Source organism: Heterodontus francisci, chromosome 9 (assembly GCF_036365525.1).
Source record: "Heterodontus francisci isolate sHetFra1 chromosome 9, sHetFra1.hap1, whole genome shotgun sequence".
Taxonomy (NCBI): Eukaryota; Metazoa; Chordata; class Chondrichthyes; order Heterodontiformes; family Heterodontidae; genus Heterodontus; species Heterodontus francisci.
The window spans coordinates 46,279,352-46,298,530 of NC_090379.1; the positions used below are offsets into that span (position 1 = coordinate 46,279,352).

The 19,179-nt window shown below is 40.2% G+C and overlaps 1 protein-coding gene and 1 long non-coding RNA gene across 7 annotated transcripts in view; one reads left to right on the forward strand and one right to left on the reverse strand.

Moving 5' to 3' along the window:
- The window catches only part of LOC137373720 (uncharacterized), an 87,907-nt gene extending 73,173 nt beyond the window's left edge, over positions 1-14,734 (forward strand). For 3 of the 4 annotated variants that reach the window (XR_010975678.1, XR_010975675.1, XR_010975677.1), the window contains one exon: positions 12,231-14,734. This is a non-coding gene — a long non-coding RNA (uncharacterized lncRNA). Of the gene's footprint in view, positions 1-12,216 lie in introns of all 4 variants that reach the window. The other variant, XR_010975676.1, reaches the window with a different exon arrangement.
- eml1 (EMAP like 1) overlaps positions 1-19,179 on the reverse strand; it is a 243,796-nt gene that overhangs the window by 78,828 nt on the left and 145,789 nt on the right. For all 3 annotated transcript variants that reach the window (XM_068038955.1, XM_068038954.1, XM_068038953.1), the window contains exon 2: positions 13,610-13,792. In XM_068038955.1, the coding sequence (XP_067895056.1) occupies positions 13,610-13,792 (183 nt within the window). The remainder of the gene's footprint in view (positions 1-13,609; positions 13,793-19,179) is intronic.

Consider the following 19,179-nt stretch of genomic DNA (forward strand, 5'->3'; position numbering starts at 1 on the left):
GAATATTGCGTGCAATTCTGGTTGCCACACTACCAGAAGGACGTGGATGCTTTGGAGAGGGTACAGAAGAGGTTTACCAGGATGTTGCCTGGTCTGGAGGGCATTAGCTATGAGGAGAGGTTGGATAAACTCTGATTGTTTTCACTGGAACGACGGAGGTGGAGGGGCGACATGATAGAAGTTTACAAAGTTATAAGCGGCATGGACAGAGTGGATAGTCAGAAGCTTTTTCCCAGGGTGGAAGAGTCAGTTACTAGGGGACATAGGTTTAAGGTGCGGGGGGCAAAGTTTAGAGGGGATGTGTGAGGCAAGTTTTTTACACAGAGGGTGTTGACTGCTTGGAACTTGCTGCCGGGCAAGGTGGTGGAAGCAGGTATGATAGCGACGTTTAAGAGGCACCTTGACAAATACATGAATAGGATGGGAATAGAGGGATACGGTCCCCGGAAGTGCAGAAGGTTTTAGTTTAGACAGGCATCAAGATCGGTGCAGGCTTGGAGGGCCGAATGGCCTGTTCCTGTGCTGTACTGTTATTTGTTCTTTATTCTTTTTGCTCCATTTGTAAACGAGCTTTGAAAACGTTCCTTAAATAGCAAAGGCAGACTCATTCGTAATATTACAGACTCGTTCATAATATTATCTATAATGTAACTAGGTATAGTGATGCAATTGTTAAACTAGAGAGCAAACGATCTGCCAATTCACTTTGGCTATTCAAGGCAGCAATTATTAAGCCCTGTGTGTGTGTGTGGAGAACTTAATAATGCCTTATGAAGACACTCCTATGGCAATGTGCGTGGTAAGTCAGATAAGAACAGAACAGAATTATGCCACGTACTACACAATGTATTATCCTGCTTCTAAAGTGGAGCTCTGTGTAACATTGTTCATTCCTTTGAAGCCACAAGTATGTAAATAGGCACACCCTGAGGTCTAACTCACATTAGGTACATTGTCGAGTTGGAAAGTAATCGTTTTTCTGTAGATTAGTATTTGCCTCTATTTCCTTGGGTCCTTCCAAAGGTCAGAAAAGCAGCAGGAAATGATTACCTTTCTTTGCCTTTTCTCCTACTTCTGTTTTCCAGATTGTTTTGTACCAGCAACAAATGTGAAATGTTGAAGTGTAATGTCTGACATGCACAAGATGCAAAACTTTAATATATGTCAATATATCTATGTAGATTTATTATGTGCATATAAGATAGATTATTCATTTTTAAAGTATGAAAATTACTGGTAAAATTAAAGGATAACATGGTAAAATGTACTGTTGGCAATGTTATCTTATGGAAGTTGAACACGACATCAAAGTCCTCTCTGCTACTTTAACAGAGACATTAACTTGTTTATTTTACCTTCTCTGTTAAAATAGCAGAGAGGAATTTTATATGCAAACAGTAAGTGCTCACACTATTTACACTGTCAACAGTAATTTCTACCCTAATATGTTATTTTTTATGATCTCACTTTTAAGAATAAAGCCAGTACTTTCCACTGCCAGTCATCTGTTGTAGTAGTGTCAGTCGGGTAGCAGAAAATAGGCAGAAATTTCATACTATTGATTTAGTTTCCAGGGGATAGGGGGCCAGGGATGTAGGAAACATCCATCTCAAAAAGACAGGTACTTCGTTTAGGTATTTACTTGGGAGCTGTCCATCCTGCATATCATTATCTACCTTCCAAAATGTAAGACATCAGATATAAATCAAACCTCTATGAAGTAGATATTTGGGTTGCTAGGCAGTGGTAAATAAACAAAGGTCATGAAGAGAACACCATAATATTACATGTATTTCACCCATATAATGATCTTTTTTCTGAGTTTTTCCCTCTGCTAGTATTTAGGTTTCTAAGAGCCAATTTTTGTAAAGGAATTTCTGTCACAGTAGCATTAGCAGCAGCAGTGGGAATCCCATAGCTGGGATGTTTGAGAGGACTAATAAAGGCATATCAAGCAGCTCAGCATCAGGTGAACCCATCCAGGGACAGAGGTAAACATATCTTACTCTGGCAGGCAGTTGCTGCAGTTGAAGGCTTTTCTTCACTAAGAAAGCTGGGAGAGCAGACCTAATGGTATTGTAAAGCTATATGAATATCCAAAAACTTTGCTTTGGATGTTGCCTCAGAAGCAATCCAATCACAATATATGGCATTTTCAATGGCATTGCATGAAAGAAGGTTTGTGATCAAAAGCAAATATACCCAGACTGACTGGACCTGCAGAGATGCTCCCAACCATATTTGCAGGCTCTGGTACACCTACTTGAAAATGATTTTGAGGAAAAGAAAATCTGGAATTGAAAGCTAGTCTCAGTAATGGTGACCATGAAACTACCATTGATTGTCGTAAAAACCCATCACTAGTTCACTAGTGCCTTTTAGGGAAGGAAATCTGCTGTCCTTACCTGGTCTGGCCTACATGTGACTCCAGACCCACAGCATTGTTATTGACTCTTAACTGTCCTCTGAAATGGCCTAACAAGTCATTCAGTTGTACAAAACCACTTTACAAAGGACTGCAGCGGTTCAAAAAGGAAGCTCACCATCACCTTCTCAAGGGCAATTAGGGATGGGCAATAAATGCTGGCATTGCCAGTGACGCCCACATCCCATGTAAAACAAAAAAAACCTGTCTTTACAGAGTTTGGGTCATTAGAGAACCAGTTGTAGAACTGTGCTATTTGCTAGAAGAATATAAGTTTCTACCATATAGAATAGGGTCGGCACATCCAGTGAGAGGCGTAGTCGGCTGTGGTCTGTAACGTGGTTCAATTTCCTTGCAGGCATTCTGTGGGGTTGTGCGATGGAATGTCACAGACAGCAACCTTTATCACAAGCTCCTCTAACAGCACTACCTCCCATACAGCAGCCACAAGCAGGGATTTGAGTGCTGAGTTGTTCTATTTACTAGAATGATACCAGAGCTGAGAGGTTAATCCCATCAGGAATGATTGAACAGGCTGGGACTCTGTTCTTTAAAAATGGGAAAATTGAGAGGTAACCTTATAGAGGTCTTTAAGATTATGAAAGGTTTTGATAGCATAGATGTAGTGAAGATGTTTACACTTGCTGGTGAGACCAGAAGTAGGATAGTTGCTAATAAATCCAATAGAGAATTCAGGAGCAACTTCTTTACCTAGAGAGTGGTGTACCTGTGGAACTCGCTACTACAAGGAGTAGTGGAGCCAAAAAGCATGATGCATTTTAGGAGAAACTAGATAAACACATGAGGGAGAAAGGGATGGAAAGGTATGTTGATGGGGTTAAATAAAGTGGGTGGGAAGAGGCTTGTATGGAGCATAAACACTGAAATGTACCTATTGGGCTGAAGGGTCTGTTTTAGTGCTGTAAATACTATGTAATACTATATAATACCACTTGTCTGCTGACTCATGCTTACTCTTTGGCATGCCTCTTCATTTCTGTCTGTCACTTCTCAGCCCCTCCCCCATCAGCTGAGGTAAAATTTGCTAATAGGCTGAGAAGTCTTCTGATTTTTTCCAAGGTTTTTCAGAATTTCTGTCCACCTTCTGACATTTGCCTTTAATTTGCCTTTAAATGTAAGTTACACGTAATTTCCACTCCAATCACTGTGATCCCATTACTTGCTCAAATCTGCAGCTGGAACTATGCAAATCTTGGAAAATTGGATGCAAACAGCGCACTTGTATTTCATCTAAAACCTGCCAATAGCAATTCTAAACTATGCCAATATCAGGTTTAAGTATCATTCCCTCTGAAATATCATCATGGAAGAATTAAAACCATGACTTTCTACACATCATTCTCTGCCATAGCTTTTTGTATTATTTTCTTTGTGCTTTTGGTCCTTTACATCACAGCCAGGAACAAACTTGCAAACAGGCCTTTGAAGTTCTTCAATATCCTCTGGCTCATTGTCTTATCAAGCACATTAATTAAAATAGTGACACTGCAACTTGTTAAGGGTCTGCCATTTACCAGGGGATGTCATTTTCCCTCAGCACAGGATCAGTGTGTGCCTTTTGAAAATCTTCTTTGCTTGTGTGTTAATTGCTAATTCAGAGCAAAGAAATCAGCAGTGCTGATCAGTGATGGCTGCTTGCCAGGAACCCTCGGTAGTGAACATACTGCTCCAGTGCAGACATAACAGGACCATTCAGATAAACCATTTGGCAAGTGGGCTCCAAGCCTCATCAGCCAAACGGATTCATTTCTTAGGAATCATAAATATTGTGATTCCACAACTAATAATTTTCCAAAGACATTATTTAATTTTTTTAAAGTATATTTAATTAGGGGAAAATGGAATATTATTCCTGCCAACCCTCCTGGGAGCCATTTTGAAGTGAACAGACTGAAGAAGTTGTGTCTCTATGATCCTGCTGGCTCTAATTCTGATATTTATTGTGCCTGGTCATTGGACCTGATCTGGGGACAGAGTAGCGGGAGAAGGCCCGTTTGGCTTACAGCTGCACTACAGCAACTATTAAATCAAAGTTACCACAAATGTCAAAATACACGTTGGAAGGTATGGGGGTGTTCAGTTAGCAAACTAGCACTCAATATCCCAAAATAAGAATCAGCTCACACTCAGCTCCGCTCAGTTCCTGACCTAAGCTGAATTGAGCAGAGAGGTTCAGAGTGGAAGCTGTGCCATCTCCCTGCTGAGAGTAAAAGGAGGCGGAGCATTGGAGGGTAAAGTCATGCCCAGTTTGTCTTTGGCATAGTTTCTTAAATGGATGTAAGAGGCATTGGAGATGGCCTGGAAGCAGCCCACCCGACTGCAGGCATCAGCTTAGGCACGTGAAGTAAAGGGGAAAACTAGCTTTGAGGACACCATAAAAATAAAGAAAAAAATCTTGGCTGAATTTTGCTGGAAGGAAGAAGTCCTGCAGCTGGATGGAATGCAGGAGCTGACCCCACTCTGGTGGACAATGGGACCCTGGGGCATCTTTTTGCCAATGGCAGCCAATTAATAGGCCACAGCCAGGACTGCTGTCCAATTAAGGACGGTGGCCTACCTCCCAGAGATGCTGGCCCAATCAGAGGCGCCCTCGAAGAGAAGGTAAGTGTATTTGAGCAAAGCCAAGACCAGGCAGGCAGCCCCCGGCAATTGGGATGGTTGGGGAGGCTGGGGGGAGGTCATATTGCAGCAGCGGCATGGGGGTGGCCATTTCCACTGGGAGGCCCCTCTGTGGGCCATGGGGAACCCATTAAGGAGGACTACCCTCACACGGGAACCTGCTGGGAGGCCACCAAGGTTTAACTGGCGGTCCCCCGACATGGCGGCAAAATGCCGGGGTGGGTGGGAAGTGGCCTGTAATTGGGCCTTTAGTGACTCAATTAGCCGCCCAGTGGGCAGCTGTGCCACTGAGGTTCCCATCGCTACTAATATGCCATGGCGGCAGGAAAACATTGCTCTGACCTTCCCCACCATTTTACCAGCGCTCCAAAGTGCTGGGAAAATTCAGCCCCCTCTTTGTAAAACAGGTTGAGGTTCCGCCTAATTGGTTACAGTAACGTTGAAACTGGACACTCATCTGACCTAATATCTCTTTACATGGCTTGGTGTTTGTTTTATAATGCTCCTGTGAAGCACTTTGAGATGTTTTATTATGTTAAAGGCACGATATAAATGTAAGTTGTTGTTGTTGTTGTAAACCTCTGCGCCTCGCTACCTCCCATTCCTCCTTTAAGACGCTTCTTAAAACTACCTCTTTGACCAAGCTTTTGGTCATCTGACCCAATCTCTTGTTACGACCAAGGTGGGAGTATTTTCTAGTTCCATTTCTCCACAGGTCACAACATATGTTTAAATGTTTACCCACTTACGATACGGTCAATCATGTACTCTACTCTTTATCCCCAAATAAAATATACCAACCAGATTTCTTCAATAAACAATACAATTATCAGTTTATTATAAAGCAAGACTTATCCAGTAATGAAGCAAAGCATCAACACACAGATTGAAATATGAAAATTCCCTTTTAAAATACCCCCCTCCACACGTGCGCGCACACACACACACACACACACACACACACACACACACACACACACACATATATATATACCGGTTAACTGAAAAATAAAGAGATTTTCTCTGCAGAGCTCTTTTACAAAAAGAGACAAAAAAGGGAATACTTTAGCCAAATGCTTGTTAATTCTTGTAGAAAAAAAAGAGAAGATATGGAAGGATGTCAGTTGTCCTTTTTGGTCTAGCGTCTGGGTCTGAGCACTGGGATGTTTTCTGGAGCAGTTCATTCGGAAGATGTCGAGAAGTAGTCTGGTAGGCTTTCCAGGAGAAATGTGCCATCAGAGGTTTCAGTTATCCACTCTGGATTCGCAGGCTTTTCAAAGAGGTAGAGAAAGAGGAGCTGACAAATTGGATTTCTCTGGGTCTCTCAGAGGTGCCAGAAAGATGAGCTGGGTGTTTCTCCCTTGGCAGGTTGTTTTCCAACTGCTTTTCAAAACAATCCACACCCCAACTGGATCTAAACAATATCTCAGAAATAAAACCCACCCTCATAAATCGTAACATTTCACTTCTCTGTAAACATCTTCCCCAAGTCACCAAGGTTTCTGTTGTATATTGAGCTTAAGGCATGTGACAGCCAGGAAAGATCTGTTTTCAAACAAGACCTCTCAGTGACCCTTGCAAAAAACACATCCATGGAGTCTTTTCAGTTTTCCCAAATAAACCAATGTCCATGATTCACAAATCCTCAATTTTATTTTTTAAAAGAAGCACTTTCATAACACTCTTTATGTGCATCGGTGTCAATATTTATTAGTTAGTGCACCTGTGATGCACCTTGGGATGTTTTACTGCATTAAAGGTATTATACAAATACAAATGGTTGTTGTCCTGGCTGGAGAAACAGCTGGACGTTTACCAGTGGTCAGAGTTGGCAGCTGTGTAGTTTTAGCAGATCAGGAGCAGGAACACAGTGGTAAGTTTTATCTGACGATTTCAGGGGTGCTACCCAGTGGCTCCAATGAAGATTTTGCCTATAAATTTCATTTTTCATGGTTATTGCCCTTTGTTTTATTTTTTGTAACCCAATGAATAAAATCTTACAACATGAATTCCTCACAAGCCTGAAAAGTCGTTCTCTCTTCCAACTGCACTGACCCATTAGAATAAGTAATAAGGATGCTTGATCCATGCACACAGCTGATATATTCCCCAATATTATTCACAAAGTATTGGCTTGAACAATTCTCTATTATTCCTGTTCCTCGTATATATATATATATATATATATGCTGTCCTTGGTGCTGTCATTCCACAACGTACAATATGACATCCGGCTCTACATTTCCCGCCACCTCTCTCGAGCACACCCCTGCCTCTATGTAGTCATCTGCTTATCCGACATCCTGACTTGGATGAGCCACAATTTCCACCAGTTAAAAATTGGAAAGACTGAAGCCATTGTCTTTGGCCCCAGCACAAACCACCTTTTATGTCCTGTTCTCTGACCACTGTTTCAAGTTGAATCAGATTGTTGGGAATCTCAAAGCCTTCAATTCAACACCAAGCTCCCAAGCCCGTGTCCTCTACATCATGAAGACCACCTACTTCCACCTTGGTAACATTGCCCGCGTCCACACTTACCTCAGCCCATCTGGAGCTGAAACCCTCAGCCATGCTTTTGTCAGCTCCAGACTCGACTATTCCAATGCTCTCCTGGCTGCCTTCCCAATCTCTACCTTCCATAAACTTCAACCCATCCAAAACTCTACCGACTGCATCATGTCCTGTTAACCTATCACCCCTGTCGATGATGACCCTACAGTGACCTGTGAATATCTCTAACAGCAGCAGCAACTTATATTTATATAGTGCCTTTAATGTAATAAAACATCCTAAGGTGCCTCACAGGAGCATTATAAAACAAAATATGATACCGAGCCACACAAGGAGATATTAGGTCAGATGACCAAAAGCTTGGTCAAAGAGGTAGGTTTTATGGAGTGTCTTAAAGGAGGAAAGCGAGGTACAGAGGCAGAGAGGTGTAGGGAGGGAATTACAGAGCTTAGGGCCGAGGCAATAGAAGTTGCTGCCACCAATGGTGGCGTGATTAAAATGGGGGATGCACAAGAGGCCAGAATTAGAGGAGCGCAGATATCTCAGAGGGTTGTGAGGCTGGAGGAGATTACACAGATAAGGAGGGTCGAGGTCATGGAGGGATTTGAAAACAAGGATGAGTATTTTAAAATCAAGATGTTGCTTGACCGGGAGCCAATGTAGGTCAGTGAGCACAGGGGTGTTAGGGGAACAGGACTTGGTGCGAGTTAAGACATGTGCAGCAGAGTTTTGGATGTCCTCAAGTTAATGGAGAGTAGAATGTGGGAGATCAGCCAGGAGTGCATTGGAATAGACAAGTTTGGATGTAATTAAGGCATGATGAGGGTTTCAGCAGCAGATGAGCTGAGACAGGGGCAAAGTTGGGCGATGTTACGGAGGTGGAAATAATTTAAAATTCTTACCATGCTTAACTCCCTTCACATCACTGCTTCGACTCTGGCCTTTTGTATATGACACCGAACCCCCCCGACACCCACCCTTCACCCCACAGTTGCCGACACTGTCATCTAGGCCCTATGCTCTGGAATTCCTCCTAAGTTCCCGTCTGGCTCTGCACCTCCCTCTCCTCCCTAAAACCCATTCCTTTGAGCAAGCATTTACTCACCCCTCCTAACATCTTCTTTGGTTCGACATCTATTTTTTTGATTACCCTTCCTTGTAGAATGTTTTTCTACATTAAATGCAGTATAAAATGCAAGTCAGTGGTATGTTGTGCAATTTGTGTAACCTGGATTCTTTTTGTAGTGAGAAATCTCCATCAAGATTCATTCAAATATAGAGACACAAATTATGCATTCATGTTTCATAAACATAAATACACCAAAACAAATTCATTGGCTGTAAAGTACTTTGATTGTTCTGAGGATGCAAAAGGTATTGTATAAATGCAAGTCTGTTCTTTGTGTGTATGAAGTAAGCCTTTTTTGACACAGAAATATTATTGTAATTCAGTTCATTAACTAAATGCTTTGTGCAGATGAAATTGATAGAGTCAATTCACAAACATTAGCCACGTAGTGAATTCCTGATTCAGTCAGGCTGTCTGAGAAGTTATCACATCTCTGCTTGGCATGGCACCAAGGGTGAGGAAGGAAAATTAGAAGACAATAATATTGCTCTTCTGGCACCTTCCAGCAGGTGGTCTTAGAGCTTAGAGGAAGCTGTCCACCTGCACTCCTGATCCTGAATAAAGCACCGGATTGGGTGGGAGGAAGGTACAACACAGAGAAAGAGAAATAAAACTTACCAAGTTGGGTTTAAATGTAAATGATTATTATATAGTCATGAAGATTTCATTAACTTAATTACATTTCGGAAGCAAACATCCTTACATTCAATCCATCATCATTAATTAACAATGGAGTTGACAACAGCTAGAACTTTAATTTAAACAATGTAACAGTAACTCAGTTGTCAGCATCTTCCACATGTTTGCAAATGTTATCTTATTCTTTGGGGAGCTTCCATAATCTGGAGTTGAAGGGAGCTCAATGCTTACCTGGTTTGTTAGCACTGTACTGTTTATCTGCCTCTGTTCGTTTAGATGTTGCCTGATCTAAAGGTCCATAAAGAGGGGCATTTGGCAAAGAAAAACAGACAGACAGAAACAAAAGAGGAAAATGAAACATAAATGTGACTGAAATATGAAAAATTTCAGGAAGAAAAGTCTAACAGTATGTTATAAATAAAAGATAAAAGGTTAAGCAACTGAAAGTAGAGAAGCTATGAAAGAAAGGTAAAAAAAAACACAACAGAAGCAGTATCATCCCGGCACTGCTGGGGTTTATAAATGTGTGCTGTCATTTGAAAATCTCGATATAAAGAACAGTGGCTCCAACTGATCTCCAATTTAATGGAAAAAAGGGAATTCTAATAATTTACAAAACCAGATGTTCTAACAATATAACTATAAGGATACATCTTAATTCCAGGCTTTGGACAGTGAAAGAATGATCAAAAGTAGAGTCATAACATTAAAATTGAAACTGATTCTGAGACTGTTTCAAACTATTACTAAAATCATAGTTGTTGAAAACTTGCTTATACAAAAATTGCATCTGCAAAAGAAAATTGAACTCCCCAACTATTCTAAAGAGTTTCTGCCTCAGCTCACTCACACCATTACAGCAACACAGGCAGTGAAGACACGTCGGGGGGAGAAAGGTGAACTCTGGGTAATATATCGTTAATGACCTTCAGAGCATTAATAACAAACTTTGAAGTCAGCGGACACATTTCACCTTTGAAGCTATCACTAGACCAAATAGAATTTCAAAGTTAGGTTCTTTGAACTGTAAACAAAAGATCATTGTAAAATAATAACTTAACAGCCAGATCAAAAACAACACACCCCTTCATCTATGAACCATGAACTAGATCCTAAAGCACTACTTTGTTTCCTAAACTATTAGAAATATTCTCGAATAACTTAATGCAACTTAAATATGACACAGAGGACATTTTTTAAGAAGAGTATTCAGGCTATGGCCATTGTTGGGCCCATCTGAGTATTACCTTAGCAGCGTGGGATGTTTTATGACTGCACTATATAAATGCTAGTTATTGTTGTTAAAGGACAATTCCACCTGAAAAAATTACAGTGTGTTTGTGGTCCTGTTCATAAGGAATGTTAATCCAATGCAGTTTCAATTGGATAAAATCACACTAATTCTGATTTGGAGCCCCACTATGTTTTTCAAACATTGAAGATCCACGTGTGCACCAAGTTTTAACTTTCACCATTCCAGAATCTGCGTATGTCTACAAAGATAGGTGCAGATTTATTTCATTTTCAATTGATATCTAAAGGTTTACTGAGAATGGACCCAACAAAGGCCATACATAACCTTGAATATTCCTCTAAAACAATTCAGCCTCTTTGTAGTATTTCAAGGTGAAGCTAATTTTTTTTATACCTAAAACTTGTTGCTGGCTGCCAGAACTGGGCTGCAAGCATTGTCACAATTCTGAAGCAAGGCACTGAAACACAACATGTGCCATCACATATCCTCAACTCCCGGCACACTCACTATTCCATTGATAGTACTGTGTTAGCCAGATAAATGTGCTTTACTGCTTCCTTAAAAAAATAAGGCAAATATGTTCACTTAATTGGGCCATCCCTCTGCATTGGGGAGAGTTCCTTTGTAGATAAAAATTAAAATTCATTCTTTATAAACAGATTTAGAATCTTGTTACTAATAGTAACATTTTAGAAACTTTTTTTGAAAAAACCTGAGTTTCAAAATATCTTTTTAGCCATTACAGTAAACACAAACTGGGCAGTAAATACTCAATGAAAAGGACATCATATAGCCTTATCTTGGAGAATTAATTGCCTTGTTTGTATCTATTTTCAGCCATAGTATGTCAAAAACAGCCATTTTCCCTGGTACTCTAGAATCTGAGTCTCTGGTGGTTGTGTACCTGCATGTAACTGAGTCTCTGATTAGATACAAACATACGAATTAGGAGCAGAAGTAGGCCTGATTGTTGAATGTATTTGAGTACATGGTGGTAGTGTTCTTTGTATCTTGTGTTCATGAGTACCTGTATGTATTTGAATCCTTAGTGATCAAATACTTGAAAGTATCTGTATGTATTGAGTCTCAAAATTTATTTGTATGTTTTTGGGTACCAGGTGGTCAAGTACCTAAATGTATGAGTTACTGGTTGTCTAGTAGGCCTTCCATGTTTGTGCATCATCTTCACTAAATATGAACTTCAGACTTGCACAAGTTGAATTTTTTACTCTCCAATTCCAAACTTGAAGTTTATGTTAACTGAGGTAAATTGCTTGTCTCAGTAATTCCACACAGTTTCCAAGTGGGAATATGCCAATGTGAAATGTTGTGAATTAAATTGTCCTATATAGCATTGAAAGATCAAAGGCATCCTTCTGTGATCATCTAAACAAGTGAACCCAATGTAGTCTGTGACACCTGTTACACTGCCAAATACTCAATTAAGTCTGTTATTAACTCAAGTGACCTTGCAGCTTTGCTGTTGTTATAAGGGTGGGATGTCCTTTAAAGATTTACTAATGATTATGTTGAGTTTTTTTTTATTGTGTGGTACTTCAATGATTTGATGTAGTAAGGAATGTAATGTACAATATTGTCTGGCTACGTGTTCAGATGTTGTTTTCCAGGTCTCAGTAGAAAAGAACAAGCTCGAGTTTTGGGAATAACAACTATATGGGATGTGATGCAGTCTGGATTGCAGCGAGAGAGCTGGTAGCAGTCTGAGAACTAGTCATCAGCTGTCAACAACACTCCTTCAAGATAAAAGTGTCTGAAGACAATTGGAATGCAATTCCACAAATGAGATCTTCTCTAAATTTGCTCTACAGCTGTTTAAATGCATCATTGTTAAGTTCCTGATGGCTGAATGAGAATATCCATTGAGTGGCTGACTATTCTGTTCAGTAAAGTCAAGTTCGACTGGGACTGTGACTTATCAGAAGCTGTGATGAGTCAACACACCTGTGTTAGGAAGGGGAAAATCAGCAAAGGTTTCTGTTCCTGACTATCACCTAGTGCCTCCAATTGGAAGTACACATGTATAGCCATTGGCTGAGGACAGGATTGGACTTAGTTGTGATTCTCAATATGGTTAAAATAGCCCATCAACACTCCACGTCGAGGCTCACACATGAATAATAGCCACATTAAGCAAGGTGATGGATGGTAATCAGCACAATTGAGACAAAATTCCAGCAAAGAATCAAAATCATAAGAGGAGAGAATGTAAGGAAAAAATGTTTGATGGTTAGACTTAATCATGGCCTCCTTAAATTTAAAACCCTCATTCTGTTTTTGTCTTTAAATTCCCCATTACATCAATGTCATCTCTGCAACCTTCTCAAGCCCTATACCCCTCCCAAACTCTCCATTCCTGACTGCCTCATGTGCATCCTCCCCTTTTACTTTCAGCTGCCTGAGGCCTATTCTCGCGAATTTCTTTCGAGTTCCTCAGTCTCTCCCAATCTCTCTCCTCCATCAAAATACCTCCTCAAGTCCTATCGCTTTAACCAAACATTTGGGTAACCCTCTTAAACACCTCTTTCCTGGGTCACTGTTTGTATATTGCAAAATCTGCTCAAGGGATGCTTCTGCATGGAGGATGAAAGTGTTACCTCAACCTCCACTATCCCTTCCCCAAACCAACTCACCCAACCTAATAGAGATAGAGATCGACAGACCAACTGCCCTTGCTACTGAAACAAAAAGCAGTGTTCACACGTATAACATTGTACGACCCCACTCACCTCCCCCACAACTAAAACCAAAATCGTCAGCCACACCAATTCTTCCCCCTCCCTCTCTCCTGCCCCTAGCTGTTAAATAAGTATAATGAACACAAATATCTATGGGCAAATCAATGGGTAAAAGTGGCTCAGTATCACAACTCCTGTGTTTCATGTTGATTACACCTGAATCACTTGAGGTTTTATTTTTCAGGACTAGTCAGTCTATGTACAGTGCATGCTTCTGACATGTGCCATCCTACTTTCTGCCACTTGGTTACCTTTGGTAGGTCCTTTCCTGTTCAGCATGGCCTGTTGCTCTTCCGAAACATTCAAGCGTCGGACTACGTCTGCCAGTGCCGACTTCAGCAGCTGAATCTCATCCTCCTGCATCTGTACACGCTGCTCCAGAGAGGCGATTCGATCAGTCACCTCCATGCTGCTGGCTGCAGAGGCACTGTCATCTGAGGGAAAAGAAAGGCAACACAAACCGATGAGATATAATTGGAAGAGACTCTTAAATGAATGAACAACATTAAGAGGAACTTCTATTAATAATCTATGTTCATATATGATAATGAAAACTGTGTGGCCAATTATCTTGTCTCAACTCTGGCAGTTTTGTTCTTTTTATGCTTTTAATTTTCATTTCTTTACATATTTGTAGTCCGTGACACAGCCTAGACAGAAGCAGCAGAAAAACTGTCCAAATGATCATTTCTTAAAATGCCAGTCTAGCTGTGTGTTGTTCATCTAAAGCTGCTTATATTAGGTTTAGTGTGGTGTAAGGCTCTTCCGGCCCTGACATGCGGGTTAGAATTCTGTCATGCTGACAGAATACGATGAAGTTATACTTGGTAGTTGGGGGAGGCAGAGGGCTGCTTCTTAAGCTCATCCTCATTGCAATAATCTGGAAATTTGGGGACAGATCCTGGACAAACATAAAGGTTCTGTTTATAGTTACATTACAGTCCAAAGGAAATGGAAATAAGACAATCTTGCATTTGGATAGGGTATAAAAATACTACTGCAGTCCCTTAAAAGGGTTAAAATTATTAGAAGATTCTCAAGTTCAGAAAGAAGAATTCAATGCTTAGTATGTGTCTCTACAATATGGGGCACTACAGTTGTGTAATGTAGGTCACAATTTGGCATTTGAAAAGGTTTTATGACAGAAAGGATTTGAGGTGGTTTAAGCTGGCTAACAAGCTTAGTTCAATTTTGAAAAAGGGCAGTGATGTACACATTTAGCTTACTGGTGATCTGCTTGTCTCTAGTTCCTATATTTCCATTGCAAAGCTGCTGTCAAGTCCTATTTTTATTACATAAGCAAGCTGTAAACTCAATCCTGGACACAATGCATTTCTTCTGTTGCAAGGGCTTATGTTGTGCATTGAAAAATTAAAATCTTGTCACTCAATGCAAATTGATTTTTACTTACTATTTCACCACAAAAGGAATTCCGTATATTAGAAATTCCACACAGAACGTTTGCATAGGAAATTATTGCTGTGCAGCATATTGGGTATCATTCTATGAATAGCACATGAAACATTTCCTGAGTTAGTTCTGAGCACGAAGCATGAATTCAAGGATTCCTGAACCTTGATCCCTAACATGTGGTATTCCCTAACATATTGTTAAAGATGCCAGCACCTTTTAATGGTGAAAACAGCAAGGTTGAGGATTGATTTGAGATGTCACATGCTATGAACTGGAAGCAGTTTTGTGTATCGTCAGTGTCTTTGAAGTGTAAATTTCCACACGAGGTGCAGCGGCTGGTATGTTGAATGGAGATTTTCTGATGCAAAACCTTAATTGAAGCTGAACATGATTTATTTCACCAATATGAATAATGGGGAAAATATCTTTTACGTAGCATGTTATTATGATCTGGAATGTACTTCCTGAAAGGGTGGTGGAAGCAGATACAACAGCAACATCTGAAAGGAAACTGAATATATACTTGAAAAGAAAAAAATTGCAGTGCTATGGGGAAAGAGTAGGGGAGTGGAACTAATTAGATAGCCGTTGGGAATACCATACCTGCACCTGAGAAGCCCTCACGGTTGGAGGGCAAAATCTTCCAGTAGTCTCAACTCTGATAGAGCTAGTCAAATCTCAAGGCTTTGTAGGCTGAATCCAAAATGTTTAAATAGCACAATAAAGTAATTCCCAGCAAAAGTAATTGCTCCTTAAGCTTTCTACATTGGTGAAGCTCAAGTTCTCCTTACTTCCACCTGTCTCATAACATCATGGCAACAACTGCACCTCATATTCTCATTCCAGTTTACCCGGGGCACATTACAGGTGTGGAAGCATGAAATTAGCCCTCAGTACAATATATTTAAATGAACAACATGAGGATTTGAAGGGAGAATTGCTGGAAGGGCTCAAACACATTTAGGAATTGATTTTGGGGCTGAAAACTGGCAATTTAAGTTATTTTGCCTGATTATTAGGCTCCAAAAATACTGAAAATTGCATGATTTTTGGGGACCAATGCCCCAAATTATTAGTTGGAATAATGTCCACAGAAAATGGGTACACATCCTTGAATCAGCATGCAGTATATGACAATTATATAAACCAGTCAGGAATAACGTATAACATGCTAATCTTTGCCAGTCTGTGAAATGGGACTGCTGTCCGACTGTGAAGTATCCCAACGAATAAAACCAATGTGAATCCTCCAAGGGTTTTGAGAGCAGAATTGTAAATCAGACTCAAGCTCTGAACTCTTGTGTCACCCAAGGAGTATTACATGCACTGCTTAACGTGCTTTTAAGCGGTTTCTGGAATAATGCAAATTATGATTAACTGAAACCATTCACTCATTGCACAGTTGTCTCTTCCTGGTCACAGAATATGTGAAATGCAAAAATAAACCATACAGATAGAATTACATTTTGCACCATGTTAAGATTGAAATATTTACAATTAAATGAAAAGAATCACAGCAATACTGCTTTTTCTAACATTTCTTCTGGTTGTTATGAAAACAAATGCTGTAGCAAAACTTACTAAATATTTTGCTTATTACTTCAAAAACCTATTGAAGTGGTCATGCAAAATGACATTAGGGTGTCAAACAGCCACACTAAAGCAGATGGCCACAATAAACACCTCAGCAACTGTTGTTCCTGCATGGGAGCAACATACGGGTAATGTCAATAAAACCACTAACATTAAATATTTTAAAGAGGATGTTATTCTGTTGAGAAAGGTGGGAAAGTAAGTGAAAGTGGCAACAGTTTACAGATTTAATATCATTTAACAAACCCCAAATCTGTTATAGTGATGGCATTGTTCATAATTCGGGCAAACTGCAAGCCTATTGCAGTCCCTTTGAGGATTTTAAACAATTTGCAATCACGCAGAAGCTTGTGTTTGAAGATTGCTCCATTAACCTGAGTGTTATTCAACATGCTACAATGGGCCTGCAGGCTGCATCCTTGTTGATATTAGGGGTTTCTTTCTATCATGCAAGGTGTAAAATTCCCAATCAAAATAGGCCCTTTAATTAAAATGCCATATCAATTAAATAATCTTTGTAGCTTAAAACACAACAGCTAAATTAGTACAAAGATAAATCATATCTAAGTTTACACAATGTTGGATAAGTCGTCATTTGCAAATAACTTCTTTAGATTTGCCAATTACACTTAAATGCTGTATCTCATATTAAAGTGTAAACAATTACTTTCTAATTTTCTTTAAGAACAGGAAAAAATCTTTATGGCATAAGTAGGAGCTACATGATGATGATGGTTGTTATTTTATTGAAGGATATGTCATATAATAGACAGAGGACTGCTGCTTGAATCTTTGGAAAAGTTGACCTGGCTTTTTCTCCATTCTTATTCCTTGTGGTGAATAGTCTGCTTGTGTGCAACAATTATTCACACAATATTGTCCCAACTTATAACAAACCTATAGCTAGCGAGAGTCTGCTTATATCCCAGGAGAGGCCCAAAATTTCAGCAGGCAATCCCACAAGGACCTTCTCCATTTGGTCATTTCAAACTCTGAATGGAAGAGTTTCCTTTTCTCTTCAGCCCTTCAATGGCCTCTTCCTGACCCACTGGAGTGGCAAGGCCTTGCTCCAATTTTCTGCACTCCTTCCTGATGCAGCCAGAAGCAAAACCCCAGCTACAAATACACCTATAGATTACCAGCTCTCAAAGACCAATATTACTTATTTTATATGTGCTCAGTATACATATACATGCCAGCCCAGTGGAAAATGGGTGGGTGGGTAGCTAGGATGGCCTATGGAACTTATCCACAGCAATCCTGCTGTCTTCCCATGGGTTCTGATCTAAACCTGCTTTTTTTTTAAAGAGATACAGCACTGAAACAAGCCCTTCAGCCGACCAACAACCACCCATTTATACTAATCCTACATTAATCCCATATTCCCTACCACATCCCTACCATTCTCCTACCACCTACCTACACTAGGGGCAATTTGCAATGGCCAATTTACCTATCAACCTGCAAATCTTTGGCTGTGGAAGGAAACCAGAGCACCTGGTGGAAACCCACATGATCACAGAGATCATGATCACATGATCAGCATGGAGAACTTGCAAACTCCGCACAGGCAGTACCAGAATCGAACCCGGGTTGCTGGAGCTGTGAGGCTGCAGAGCGAACCACTGCGCCACCCTCTTCTGAATAGTCAAGAGGGACACCTGCCTGAGGCCAGCAGGGTCCTCCTTTAAATACAGAAAAGGATGACCAAGAAATTGATAAAGAAAAAGAGAATATGAGAGTAAACTCGCAAAAGACATAACAACAGACTCCAAGAACTTCTATATGTCTGTAAAAAGGAAGAGATTAGCAAAAGTAAACATGGGTTCTTTATAAGCAAAGATAGGAGAAATTATAATGGGGAATAAGGATATGGCAGAGACATTAAAGAATACATTGTATCTGCCTTCACAGTAAAAGTCACAAAAAACATTCCAGAAATAGTGAGAAGCCAAGCATCTAGTGAGAATGAGGAACTTAAAGAAATCAGTATAAGTAAAGAAATAGTACTGGAGAGATTAATGGGACTAAAAGTGGCCATATCTCCTGGATCTGACGGCCTACACCTGAGGGTTTGAAAAGAGGTGGCTACAGAGATAGTGGATGCATTGGTTTTGATCTTCCAGAATTTTCCAGATTCTAGAATAGTCCCACTGGATTGGAAGGGAGCAAACCCAACACCGCTATTCAAGAAAGGAAGGAGAGCAAACAGGAAACTATAGGCTACTTAGCCTGACATCAGTAGTAGGGAAAATGCTAGAATCTATCATTAGGGATGTGGTAACAAAACACTTAGAAAATCATAATATGATTGGGCAGAGTCAACACGGATTTATGAAAGGGAAATCTGTTAGAGTTTTTTGAGGTTGTAACTAGCAGAGTAAATAGGCAGAATCAGCGATGTACTATCTTTGAATTTTCAAAATGCACTCGATAAGGTGCCACATGAGAAATTATTACACAAAATTGGCTTATGGGATTATATATTAGCATGGATTGAGGATTGGTTAACAGACAGAAAACAGAGAGTAGGAATAAACTAATCATTTTGGGGTTGGCAGGTTGTAACTAGTGGGGTACCAAAAGGATCAGTGCTTGGGCCTCAACAATTTACAATTTATATTAATGACTTAGATGAGGGGGCTGAATGTAATGTATCCAAGTTTGCTGACAGTGCAAAGCTAGGTGCGAAAGTAAGCTGTAAGGAGGACACAAAGAGGCTGCAAAGGGATATAGAAAGGTTAAGTGAGTGGCCAAGAACATGGCAGATGGTATAGAATGCAGGGAAATGTAAAGTTATCCACTTTGATAGGAA